Raw genomic sequence first — 14,144 nt, 5'->3', positions numbered from 1 at the left:
TGCCTGAACAGGGCGCTGAGTATGGAGAACGGCCAGGCTGAATTTCCCTGGGGTGAGCTTACCAAAAATCACTGCTTTGTACAAAGATGGTACAGTGAGCGTTGATTCAAAGGCAGGAGCATTACATTCAAAGCCCAGGAACGAGCAGTTGCTTTTCTAGCAGAGGTGCATGACTCAGCCTTTTGAAAACCTCAGTACCAGGGGAACAAAAACATCAACCAGTTTTCAACTTGGGGATAATACTAGAATAAGGCAGCCAAATTCTTTCTAAGAGAGCTGAGAGCCTTCGTCAAGGACGAGTGAAAGGCAACTGGAATAGAAATGCCTAAGGGATCGCAAAAGGAAGAAACTCCAATTTGTTTGGTGCCTCTTCAAAGTAGATTTTTCTGTTTGGGGTCAAAATTTGTTGAAGAGCTGACGGAGACATTCAGTCTGCAAAATCCAAGAAAGTCCATGAGATACAAGGTGACTCTTTCAAGAAGATCCCTGTCTTTTTTCTGCTGGGGTTGCTACTACATGTTTCCCTAAACAACCCAGGCAGTGTAATCCAGGGGGCGACAAGCAGCCCATGGCAGGAGGAACTGCGTGGGCTTTAAGGTCCCTTCCAACCTAAGCCATTCTACAGCTCTCTGATACAAAGGCCCTGTCTCGGATGTTTGGGCCTACTTTATGTCTACACTGTATTTCAGGAAGAATATTAGTCACAAGCATCTACTAAGTCTTGGAGAGGGCACTGTAAACCTGTTAACTATTTGAAAGGGTTTATGTTCTAACCTATTTCTAGGAAAGAAACGCTAACAAAAATCACATCTAAATGTTCTTGTGCAAACAGCAGAGCTTGACATGTTCAAATCCTAAAAATATCCAGTCAAGTTTTTGAACTCATATTCTCTTACCTTTTCATAGAAGAGAAGTATTAAAGGAATTTTAACTTTATGTTCAAGTTGTTTTTGAGGTATACTGCCACTTCAAATGAAAGGAATGAATTAAACATGCTTAAGTGAAACAGGCACTTAAAAGCTCAGAAAGACAACAGCTTGTTTTACTCAAGCTAAATAGCAAAAGGAAGAGCAATTTTTTTAAGCTGAGAGAGCATACGAAGAGTCCAACCCCAAAACAGTAACTAATGAAAAAGAAGACAGTTTAGAATGGTATAATGATGATAAATTTCATCATTTAATTGAATAGAATGCAGTAACATTGACCATAATGATACTTCACTCAAAGTCTTGTCCGCATTTTTCTGTGCATCTTAAAGCACAAACACAAGTGTAGCTCTTGGGCTGATAAATTGCTCCACACATGCCAGACGGTGGAGCAATTTAAGCTGAGAGGCAACAGAATAAGAGTCATTACAGAAATGTCAGGTGGTAGACTACTAGGACAAAGAATGAAGAAACAAGTCCTAGTGGAGTCCAAGACCTTTAATTTCTCCTGGAACACCCATATTACCCATATTGCTTATGCATATCTTCATGAAATTTAGACTTGCCTAGTTACCTTTAATATATAATTCACAACTACAACTTTCAGAACTAGTACCACATACATTTTTAATTTTACAGTAAAAATATTAAATAAGGAAACACCTACAAAGCCTCTCCATAAAACTTCCCTTTACTTCTGTGCTTTATTCCTGCACCTAAGGAACAACACTCATAAGCAGTCTAGTACACAGTACTGACCTTAATGAATTCTAGAACTTGTTTTGATTATAAAAAGGACTCCAGTGAGCATGCAAGGCCACTATGACAGTTCTTGTTTCTGACTTGGTATGTCTGCTCCTCACCTAGTGATAGTTGTACTGCTTCCATCACCACTGGCCTCAGGCAGGAAATTCCAGCTATATTGGAAGCGTTGACTGTCTTGCAAAGTACAAAGATAACTCACTCAGCAACGACTCCTTTATAGAAAACCATTCTGTAAAACTCACACTCTATAATATATAAATCAAAACATACTCCTGAATTACTCTCATTCCCTAGAGAACACAGACCCAGCATTGCCTGATAAGCAAAAGAATGGACCAAGATTAGGAAGAGGTGCCCCCACCGGACAGCGTAGGTCATGCGGTCGGGCCGGATGGCCCTCATGATGCACAGGCGCTGCAGAGCTGACTTGTTCTTCCATTCCTGGGGGAACTTCTCCTTTTCAGGACACTCGGATTCAACAAACTTCTTCCATCGTTTTGCAGAGCCTTCAATATCCCGATCCAGGTTTCTGAACTCCTCCATGGATGAGAGGGCCTGGAAAATTCAAGGAAGGTCTTCAGAATCATAGAATCATTAAGGTTGGAAAGATCTGTAAGGACATCTAGACCAACCCCAACCCACCCCCACATCCCCATGTTCCTTGAACACTTCCAGGGATGGTGACTCCAACCACTTCCATGAGCAGCCTGTTCCAATGCACTGTCACTCTTTCTGAGAATAAATTCTACCTAATATTCAACCTGAATCTCCCCTGGTGCAACTTAAAGCTATTGCCTTTAGTTTTAATCTAACAGAAAAGCAATCCTACCTGCACTTGAACTGTTCTAATTTTACCAGCTACTCATGTTTTGCTCCATTGGAAAGGTGATAGCTGGAGCCTGAGAGCCACAAGCAGAACCTCCCCAGGATGAGATCTTGTCTGTTTTCCTTTTCCCACCTCTGTTGTCAGCACAGTCACATCAAAAAGTACCAACAAGCATGGGACACTTGCATGGCCACTTCAGGATGGGATGAGCAGCTTCACACCTGTGGAAGTTACCTGCTCAGAGGTTTTTTGCCACCTGCATCTTCTGGACTGGCTGCCCCAAGAATGTCAACTCTAAAATCACAGCACCTAGCACAGCCTCCCTAGATGTTCTCATCCACATCACTGCAAGGACCTTCCTCTTCCAGTGAAGCTACAGCTACATCCACATCTCCTCTGCAGCACGATCACTGTGATATGGGAGTTTGGAAGGGACAACACAGGAAAACCTGGCATCATCTGCAACACAGCTTTCCATAACCCAAAGTGAGAGGTAGTCTGCTCTCCTTGTTTCAAACCCCAAACCCAACCAACTTGGGTAGCAGGCACTTGCTACTATGAGCTATTCCAGAGGTGAGTGATTTGGATGGGGACTGGAAATGTTGAGCTAAGCTCTGGCAGGAGAGCACACTGCTGCCAATCCTGTGAGCTGCAAGCCTGCAATGTCTCCTTGCTGCTCCACCAAAGAGAACTGTGCAGCCAAAATCGTAACTGATGGTAAAACCTGCTTTTGGGCTTTAGGTACTCACATACTGAGAAACCACAACACTGAGACTTCATTATTCAGTCAAGCTGATTACAAATCTCTGTAAATGCACTGCAAACCACAAACAGCTGAATGCTGCCTTTGTACTTACATGTTCAGTAGAAACATAAAAAGTGCTGTGATGGTGTAAATCATGGGAGTGTTTTACTCACCAAATATGCATGAAGATTCACTCATTGGTACTACAAGCCTATAGCAGAAACAGGTAGCTGTGGAATGTCCCAAAGTGATGTACAACTGGGCAATGAAGGGAATAAATGATAATTTCAATGAAAATGTAGCTAGATACATATTTTTTAAATGTTCCTGTCACAGCAACTGTGAACAGTACACAGAAGAGGAGAGAATCCGAATTATCTTTCAGATGAGTGGTAGCAAAATGTATTGCACAGCTTATAAAGTTCCTGTGGATTTCAAGCAAAATTCTCACTGAAACAAACATCTTGAGCTGCAAGCAGTTGAATGTGAAGAGGAAGAGCCAAGTGGAGTATAAAAGACAGTGGATGAGCTATTTTCTGTAGAAACAAGGACATGCTCAAAGGAAAGCAGAACTTCCTGATGGGCAGAGGTGTTCCACACCATTAATGCTCCAGCTCACATCCCATACAGCTCCACTACAAAAAGAAAGCAACTGAGAAAGTGCCTTGAAAAATGCTGGTGTCACACCTGGTTCAGATCAACTGAAAAAATGCACACTTACCAGAGGGCTCTGGAAGTCATGTAGATGTCATGACAGCTGCTGAGACTGCTGTGGATGTGGGGCTGTTGCAAATGAAGTGGTCTGTGCTGACACTTGTGGCCCTCTGGAAAGGGTTCCCATCAGGAACTTCGGCCTCTCTAACTGACCAAATTTATTCAGAAGCCATGCTTTAGCAAAAGGGCTCCTTATTACGAATGAGATCATGATTCTAGCAGTGAGAACATCAGCAGATGATGGAAAGAAAGAAATAAAGCTGTTCCCAGTGGGTGCCACTAACACAGGACTTTTGCTGAACACGATGCTTGTAGCATCACAGAAGAATGGTTGGAAAAACCCTCAGGAGGTATTCAGTCTAACCTACACTTTTCCTCAGAGGTCAAGTGATCTAACACCGCAGGCAGACTTACAGGAACACAGAGATGCTTTTACACATGCTCCCGCAACAAATCAAGCCTTGCCCAAAGTCACAATTTCATCAGTACCTCTACAAAGAAGAGGAGAGTGGAGCACTCGCAATACCACTCAACAGCTACAGGCTGGGCTGGCCCACCTCCGTGCCCAAAGCATGCCAAGAACTCTGTGAAAAGTGTGAGCAAGGCAGGGACCCAACAGATGCTTGCTGCCATGTGAGGATTAGCACTGACGTATAGAGACAGAAGCCACAGCTCTAACATCAGAACCACATCGCAACTGAAAGCATTGTGCAGAACATGAGGGACTGAAATCTGCAGGAACACAACCTGCCCAGTGCCCTGTTCTTGCAGCTGTAAATACATCTGATGCACATCTCCTAGCTGAACACACTATGGTGGCAAATGCTGAATTCAACAGACTCATCACAAGTGCCTGTACAAAACGTTTTAAAACTGTTGACTCTTGAAGTGACTTAAAGCAAAACTTCATAACTTTGGCTACTGCTGCTTCGAGAAGTCTCTTGATGTTAATGAGAGACTCTGAAAAACTTCTTTCTCCTTACAAATTGACACATGTAATCAGAGATAATAGTTTCTCTCCCTCTGAACAACATGTTGCAGAATTAAGAAAGCTCTAATAGCAAGCATAACATCTGTATTATTTAAACTAACACTGAAATTTTCATTAGTCAACAATTAAATTGCATTTATTAGGACTGATGGTATTAATAAGACACATTACTATTTAAAAGCTGGAGCAGTGAAAGCTATCTCAATCAGAAATCCTTCTGTGAATATTAATTGCTTTTCAATACCTCTGCTGTGATATTACCCAAGAATCTTAGACCAGCCATAACACAGCACCGTTTCCAAGCAGCAGGAGGAAAAGCAGCAGCATGCACTGGGACAGACCAACCTGTGCTGCATAGCTATTTTTGTCAACATAGCAGAGAATAAACTCATCACCTAGAGTTGTCATGGAAATTGAGAGAGACAAAAAGCATCAACCAAAATTAAATACAAGCAAGAGGACCGGAGGACTCCAGTTCTGGCCTCTGCAACCCACACTCAGTCTGCCCCTGACGGCTGGAAGCAGGACAGGCTGCTGTTTCCATCTCAAAGTAAGATTGCCAGCAAAACAGGGCTCTCTGCACATGTCAGGGCACGGATCGCTGTTTTCTCAGTGATTTTTCATTCACTGAATCACAGACAATTTGCTTTATCACTTCAGTTTTCTTTGACAGTTTCTCATCTAAGTCAGAACCAACTTTAAATTGGAGCTGAAATGTCAGCAGTTCTGTGAATCTCACAAGCTCGCAAACGCAAACCACTCTTTCCCCCTACAGCTGTAGGGAATATAACAAACATCAGCTGTCTTCTTGGAAAAGGAAACCCTGTTTGTCATTGCAGAACAACTGCGGATGCACTTACGTGGTGACCTTAACACACAGCCCTTTGGATCCACCTGGGGCCAGAAGGAAGAGGGAGCTACTGTGAAGAGCTTCAAGAAGGGGACGTGACAGTGCCCCGAGGTCCCAGACAGATGGGCACGATGAGGGGCACAGTGAGCAACAATTTCTCAGCTCCCCACTCTGCTTGCTGCCTCCAGGACACAGGCTGAGCCTCCAGGGGAAAGAGCGACTTCAGTGCTCTGGTGTCACTGCAACCACATGCAATTTATCTTCTAGTGCCAGATATGCTGCAACAAGCTTTTGTAAATTTATTAGAGAAAACACACACTCTTATCACAAAAGGCAATTATTCTCAGGACACCATATGGTCAATACTGTTCCCAAGTTCAGATGTTGCTTCACAACAATTTACAAAATCAAAATCAAAAACAAGATTAGCTCTTTTATTTTTTTTTCTTGCACTGTCACTAAGGGATAACAAAATATGGTTTTGTGTTTTACACTACTTCCATCATTTCAAATACATTATCCCCAGCATCATCCAGCTCAAGAAGAGCTCTGCGGCATGGGAAACCAAACCAGCTCCCACTGCCACGCTGCACCCACACACAGAGAAGGTGGGAAGTAAAACTGTGCAAATAAACCCAGTGCTGCCAGAGCGAGCATCCAGCACCACTCACCCAGTTCCCCAGCAGTCGCAAGGCTGCTTTCTAAAAAAGCCACAATAAAATCATAATAAAAAAGAAAAGTTTTTCCCTTTTTTTAAAGCTATCCTTACTTTCTGAGTCTTCAGGTTATAACCGACTCATACTTCCAGTCTGAGCTCCTTACCTATCTTCCTTTAGAAAAGAACCCTACCCTACAGTTAAAAAAAAGCCACGAGGGTTAGAAGGAATACATCAAACATCACATGGCTCTCAATCACAATTGGAGAACACTGGAAAGACATATTCAATATTCCCCCAGTTATAAGAGTCTGTGAGATGATTAAATCCTAATTACTAACCACAGTTTCACTTGTAAAATTAAGGAGAGGTTTTTTTCGTGAACAGTTACAGTTGTTAAGCTCCACAAAATGTGTACAGCACCCTCAGATCTCTGCCTGCCCGCAGGTGTGACCTTTGCAGAGTGGCTGCATGAACATCTGCCAGTGGGAAATGACCTCAGGTGTTTTCAAAACACCTCCTAAAGGTCTCACATTGTCCACCCACACAGTAAGTTCTGCTTCCATTGGTTTACTGTGAATATTGTGCGGGTGGCCCACATCTCCCAAGGAAACTAGCATCCTCACAGCTGGAGAAAGCTCCCAGGGAATGGCAAAGCCAAACCTGCATCCAGCTCACAGTGACAGGTTGGGTCATTGGGGAAGGAGATGCATAGGCAGATGAATTGTTCCTTTTGAACACTACTGTTAACTAGGAGGATTCATGTAGAAGATGATTGATCATTTGCCATCTTTCTCTGACTAGGTTTTGGTTTGTATTATTCATTCACCGAAGGTGTTATTTTCTCTTCAGCTGCACTGCCTGAATTATTCAACTCATGAGGATACCTTTATTGAAAGTAAAAATGAAGACACGATGGTTTTGACAAATTTCAATCACCCCTCAGCACAAAAAATGTTTTTCTAATCTTCCTTATTTCTTTTAATAAGAGCTGACTGACGAGCTCACATCACTGCAGCCAAGTCCAGAAGCAGATGAGGATGCAGAGCCCCCTGGGGCACTTGGCCAGACCCAGAGGAACTACCTCAGCAATGGAAACCACCAACTCTGCCAGTCCTTCCCTGTCCTCCATCACAGATCTTCCAAATGTCTGGAGTCTTTCCTGCAGTACTCTGAGATGTCTTTTGTTCTGTCTTCTACTGATACCGAGAACTGATTGCTCTTCCCCCTTCAGGGGAGTCCTTCTCCCCTCGGCCTCTCCTCCCTCTCCTCTCAGACATCACCCCTCTGTTTCTGCTCTATTTCTACTTGCAGACATGCCTCCATGACACTTCTTGTGCTCTCACCGATCTCCAGAAGGCACACATCCTTCTTAAAATGCAACACTCAAAGAGCAAATCAGGCTCCAGCAGAGAAATGGCCAACTATGAGTGAAGTGAGGAGTGGGTCCCCATGGCCCCATCAGACTATATTTGTCAGAGGACAGAGGAACAGGTACTACTGGCAGTACCGTGGGTCATTGGTGCGCTGTGGTGCAGTCGGTGGGGATGATCCACAGATCACAAGTGCCTGCACAAAAGACAATCTCATGGGCTTCAGTGCAGGCAGAGCCCTGGTGCTACCAGCAGGGTTCCAGAGGTGGCTCAGGAGATGTCAGTTTCATTGGACACTTCATCTGCAGTCTTCACAGTGACCCAACACGGCCAAGCAAAGGAAACATTTCTCAACCCTACCACGTCACAGAAACGATTCGCTCCAGCAGCTCCTTTACAGCAGATGTAGAGGAACTTATCAAGAGGAGCCAAACTCCAGCCATCTTCCTCCTTTGTCTTTCCAAATGCACCTCACACATCGGTACGGTACTTTGTGTCCAAGATGGGATGGCTGCTTGCACTCCCCTGCTCGGCCATCAGGACTCTCCACAGTCATTCTCAGGCCCAGGCACATCTTCTCCAGAGTGCAACTGATTTTTGTTTCCATCTTTCAAGCAAAGCAACATGACTTTAAAAGACACATAGTGACTAAGAAAAGAAATATTGGGCATTGGAAAGATAGCAAAAAAAGCTATCTCCTCCCTTCCATTTGAGGGAGAAAGAACTTTTACATTCAAAATAATCAGCTAACAGCAGGCTCTGTGGCATAGCAGGGTGCACTGAACGTGAAGGACACGGATATATCCAGAACAACTTAAATTCCAACCTGCAATCAAACCAACACAGTATGCCTTTAAATATTTTATGCAGTCTCAATCTCCACTGTATCTCAGATAAACATTAGATTACTAGCTAACAGGTTAAAAAGGTAAAGGAAACAAAAGATAGAATGATCTCAAGTATTATTTCTGTGAGACACTGCGAGCGTTTCTCCAAAACTTGAGGGCTGGTGAGGACAGATTAATGTCCTTAGGAAACTTCTAGATGAGAGCAGATAAACGCACATCGGAGTGTCATAATCAATGTTTTCTATCAAAGATGCACTAAAAGGCTGTACATCTTAAGAACTGAGTTAATGGAAGAGATTTAATTAAGACTGATTCTCTGGCATAATAATAATTTGGAATGTATGTAGGGGGCCGTGAGCTGCAAGTCTTTTATATCTGACCAGCCTGATCAAAGGACCTTGCTTATGTGCAAAGACCACAATATATGCAGCAGACTGTATCACAATGAATCTTTGACAAGAATGAAAAATCTCAGTGTCTGAGAAGTATATAAAGTAGAAGTTAGAAGAGTTTTATTTTGTCAAGAAAATCCAGTTTTCTTAAATAAAAACTGTATGATTTTGTATTTTATCTCGTAAACCACACACAATCTCATCACCTGCACTCTGCAGAATTATACACATGGAGTTAATATACTACTTTGTCTGCTGCTGTTCTCCTCCTTGAAAGCTGAATTCGGTATTTAGAGCTCATTATTCACCATCACACTTATTAAACAATGCCCTTTCAGCAGTGTTTTCATATCTACATAATGAAAACTCATCCTCTTCAGAAAAAGACGAGGGAAATGACTGGGATAAAGAAGTGATCCAAGTTGGCCAGGTGTATTCTTCCTGTATATTAACTAGCTTCACTGATCCTATGGGACACATCTGTGTTTGGCAGTGAAGAGGCTCTGCAGAAAATATCACAAAGGCAATCAGACTTAGGAAGCGTGCGCTGCACAACGGAGATCCAGAGCTGCCTGAGGGAACAGGCTGCTGAGGGGGGAGCCAGGTGCACACACAGTTAATCTGTGACTGCGGTTCTGTAGGAAAACAGGGCAGTGGGCAATGTGGATATGGTGCCCCAGGAAGGGAATCGCATGAAGGGAGCTGGAGCATGGAAGAAATTTGCAGCAGGGAACACTGGGGGGCACAGGGAAATGCATTCACCAACCTTGAGTTAGCCTCAGTAGCCTGAGACCCACACCAATCTTCTAAAAAGGGCTAGCTGAGACCAAGACAGTCATGAAAGAAAGAACTACACAGACACACATAACCCAATAAAGCCATTTTCTATGTCCATGCTCAGAGCAGAGACATGGCACAATCTGTCTGACTGACCCAGACCTCTGGACAACTGCAAAGCAGAATAACATGCAGGCTGGGCTGTAGATGGGGCTGAAGGGACCTCGAGGCATCATTTCAGGTAATTCTCACCTCCCATGCAGGCAACAGCTTCATCTTCATGTTGCCCAGAGGGACTGTGGGTCTCCTCCTTGGAGATTTCCAAAAGCTGTCTGGACAAAGTCCTGGGCACCCTGCCTTGTGTGCCCCTGACAGAGCAGGGGTTGGACCAGGCGACCTCAGAGAATTATATGATGATTGGGTTAAAAGGGACATTAAAGACCATCTCACTTCAAATTCCTGCTATGGGCAGGGTTGCCAAGCACTAAATCAGGCCCTAGATCAGGTTGCCATGATCCTATTCATCCTGGCCAGGAACATCTCCAGGGATGGAGTACCCAAAACTTCTCTGGGCAATCTGTGCCAGGGCCTCACCATCTTCTGAGTGAAAACTTTGCCTGTAACATCTAACCTAAATCTCTCCTCTTTCAGTTTAAAACTATTCCCTGTTGCCCTATCAGAACGTGTAAAAAGACTGTTTCCCTCCTGATTATAAGCTCATTTTAAGTACTGGAAGATCACAATAAAGTCTCCAGAGGCCCCTTCCAACTCAGCCACGATGGTTTTCTGTGAGCTTATGGCACTGGAGATCTTCAAGCAAAGGAAGGGAGAAGAAATGAAGACAAAGCTACGGAGGACCACTTCTACTGATCCTGTTTCAAGTTTCATCTTTCAATAGAAAGATTAAAGTGGCCTGTTGTATGTGCCTGTGGCCTGTTGTCCCAGGCAGTTCAAGCAATAGCATCACTGTACCTTTCTGGTCTAAAGTGTGGCTATACGTTTATTGCTAAAGGTGACCAACAGTCAAACAAAGAGAAAAGCTTGCATGTACAGAAGAAATCGGAAGTGCCAACAGAAATAACAGCTTCCCAGTTAAGTATTGGGAGCACAGCAGTTGATGGAAGTGCAATATACTGTAACAAAGGAAATTGAAAAAAGACAGAAAACCTCATTAAGAGTATAACAATACTTCCAATTTCTCAAGAGATCACCATTCAATACCCGCAATGGACAAACCTTATATCCAAAATGACCAGAGCTACTGAACACTGGAGCCAGGGACTCAGCAAAAGGTACTGCTTTCATTAAACAGCATAATTTTCTCCCTGTTCTGCTCTTAACTACCCCTCCCAGGTCCCAGAGGCAGCATTTGTACTGAAGCTTACAAATGTGGCCTCTGCTAACCTCTCCCCTCACTCCAAAGCTAACAAATGTGCCTCAGCATGGGCTCACAGGACCCTTCTCCCATGCAGGCTGATTGATGGACAGAATCAAGTTAAGCTCAGAGAAGCTTTTTCTCAGCCTGCACTTGGTTTGAATTCAGCTCCCGTTCCAGGCTTAACGAGGCACTAGAAAGTCTGCAACCTACCTACTTTTTAAGTGTATCAGCAGATCTAATAAAAGATATCACCATTCCCCACAAACTGCGCCCTTCTCATCAGGTACATGGCTTCCTTCATTCAGCAGTAAATACTGAGCTTCCCTAGCACAAGAGTTTAAACAAAAAGCTCTGGGAAACTTTATGCTGAACTGAAAAGACAAAATCATAAACGTGCGTCAGATGTGCCAGTATCAGGAGCTGAGACAGCTGCACAACTGCAAAGCACTATTAGCCTGCATATATTATTAAGCAAACAACAGTATGAAGTAATCAGCCATGTCATACAAGGCTGTTTGTACGCCCACAGTCCTCAGTGTCTGATGAGGTTGGCTCTGAAGTTATCGTGCCCAAAATGGGAGGCATGGAGTGGGACGTTAATATCAAGATTGATTTCTTTTGGCCTGAAACCTTTGGCAAATGCAACTTGTAGTGCAGGAGCATTTTCAGTGCTCCTCTGGAAAATTACACAGAATGCTACATTCCACTTCGTGTTTGAAATGCCAATCTGAAACGTACTTTGCTCAAGCTTTGTTGAAGAAACAATTCATTACAGCACTTAATCTTTCTGATAAAAGAAAAGGAGATTTTAGCCTGCTAATAAGCTCTATAGAAGCCATGACTAATTAACCTAATTACAGCAGCCTGTGACAAAATGTGATCGTACTAAAACTACGCCTCAAGTAACCCGAGTTGCCAAGAACTCCAAGGCTAATAAACCAACACACATTAATAGAACATAAACACCAATGAAGTTGACACCCATTGTATTATTTCTAGTAGAATCAATACTACAAACAGTTTCCACAAAAGACAATCTGAAGCATATCCAGAAACAAAGCATTAATAATCTGGGAATCCTGAAATACAATCAGATTAGGGCAGATTATTGACCAGTGACTGCAGCTCCTTGAGATGTGCAGCTCATAGGGACAGCAGTCACACACTGAGGGTGGAGACACCGCATCTTGGAGCTCTCTCAGACACATTTACATCCCATCATCCCCCAGCTCAGCAGAAGGGTGTGCGTAGCAGCATCTGCTCAGTATCACATGGTTTCTATCTCAACCACAAGCCCCAGGAGACTCAGAATGGGAGAGGAAGCTTGGTGGGAAGGGCTCACCTTGGAACCAGACGAAACGCACCCGTATTGTGTGATATTCAAGAATAGCAAGAATAAATTCTGAAGAATGAGCAATGGGGAGAGGATGTTCTCTCTGGTGTTTATGAGCTTTTGCTTGTAATTGTGCCAACTCTATGAGGCAGATGCAACCATCAGGATGAAGCGCAGGGGTCCAGGCAAGTCCATTCCACCCCATGTGAAAGGGAACTGGCTGGCACTAAAAGGATCATCCCATTGAGCAGAAAAACTCACTGCAAACTGAGATGTCTGCCTGGAGAACGTACCAAGTGCAGCAGGACTACTGAAGGCTTCCTTGGGCACTGCAAAGGCGTAACGCTTCCTCAGGTGCACTAGAAGATCTTCAAAAGGAGAATCAAAGCCTGAAATCCTGGCAACTTGTGGTGGCAGCCAGTTCAACTCCCAGAGGAAGCTCACAGAACTGAAGTAGAAAGAAGTGCTGCAGCACCAAACCCTCTCAATCAGTGAAGAATTTCAACTCAGAAGGAATTAAGAGGAACTGAAATGCACCGCTCACCCTATACATCCCTACACAGAATGTAAGAAGGGACAGAGAAAGGGTGTACGTAATTCCTCCATAATAGAAATAGATCTTGGAGAAAGAGGAGGAAAAGGGCTGGTCTAGTAAGAAGTTACAAGCTTATTTTATGGCTGAAAATGTGACTGTGCTATTTTCAAGATGAGCTCAGTCACCTGTGTGTGCAGAACGAGGCACAGGGCCCATCCTCACTGCCAGTGAGAAGGCAGGGATGGGAGGTCCTGGTCAGAGCAGACACATTTTGCAAAAACTTATCATGAATTAGGTCCAAATCCAGTACAACTTCCATCTGCTGACAGATGGGTGCAAAGATGGAACAACACTCGTCTCTCTAGGATGCACTCCTCAGCTCTCATCCCAAAACACATGGCAGCTGTTAGACAACCTCACTGCCCTGAGAGCATGCTTTCTGTGGGCCTGTCACAGCTCTGTTCCAGCACATCTCAGCAGATAAAGTCTCACCTCCTCCTAAATACAGTGAGGATCTTTACAATCTGTAACCATGAGACCCAGAGAACATTCCCATTCCTTACAGAAGGAAAAGCCTAAACACAGAGGTCATCAGGAGCAGAGTCACACAGAGCCCTCAAAGCCAATCTTATACCAACAGAACTCTTCAGCTCTGCAGCGTTTGAGCTGTTTATGTACGGTCAGAACTTTACACAACCAGTGCTATGAAGACTGGCCTGGCAGATGCTGAAAGGCCCTCAGACGAGATAAGGGATCCTGATTTCACACACTGCAGGTGAAATGGGTACCTTGATTCCTCCCCAGGAGTGATTAGACAGGAACTCCACGGGGCTTGTGACTCTGGTCTGTGCTGGGTATCTGAGCAGGAAATCCAGTTCTACCGCGTTGATTTCTTTACTCATCAGAAGTATCTGTAATTTCAAACAAGCAAGATATCCTTGAGCAGTCAGGGTACAGAGTAGCAATATGCTCTATCAGATTAATTATTCAATGTAGTACTCAATAGCTGTCAAATACGCAGATACAAACTACACA

The 14,144-nt window shown here is 43.8% G+C and overlaps 1 protein-coding gene across 1 annotated transcript in view; it reads right to left on the bottom strand.

Annotated features, from left to right (window-relative positions):
* The window catches only part of DNAH9 (dynein axonemal heavy chain 9), a 180,951-nt gene that overhangs the window by 38,195 nt on the left and 128,612 nt on the right, over positions 1–14,144 (bottom strand). Inside the window, exons 59-60 of the mRNA XM_065735131.1 lie at positions 13,898–14,020; positions 2,053–2,246 (exon numbers count right to left, since the gene is read on the bottom strand). Coding sequence (XP_065591203.1) covers positions 2,053–2,246; positions 13,898–14,020 — 317 coding nt within the window. The remainder of the gene's footprint in view (positions 1–2,052; positions 2,247–13,897; positions 14,021–14,144) is intronic.

This window comes from Cyrtonyx montezumae, unplaced genomic scaffold, assembly GCF_038088225.1.
Source record: "Cyrtonyx montezumae isolate F1298 unplaced genomic scaffold, pur_monq_1.0 scaffold_19, whole genome shotgun sequence".
Taxonomy (NCBI): domain Eukaryota; kingdom Metazoa; phylum Chordata; class Aves; order Galliformes; family Odontophoridae; genus Cyrtonyx; species Cyrtonyx montezumae.
This window is presented reverse-complemented; position numbering and strand designations above follow the sequence as displayed.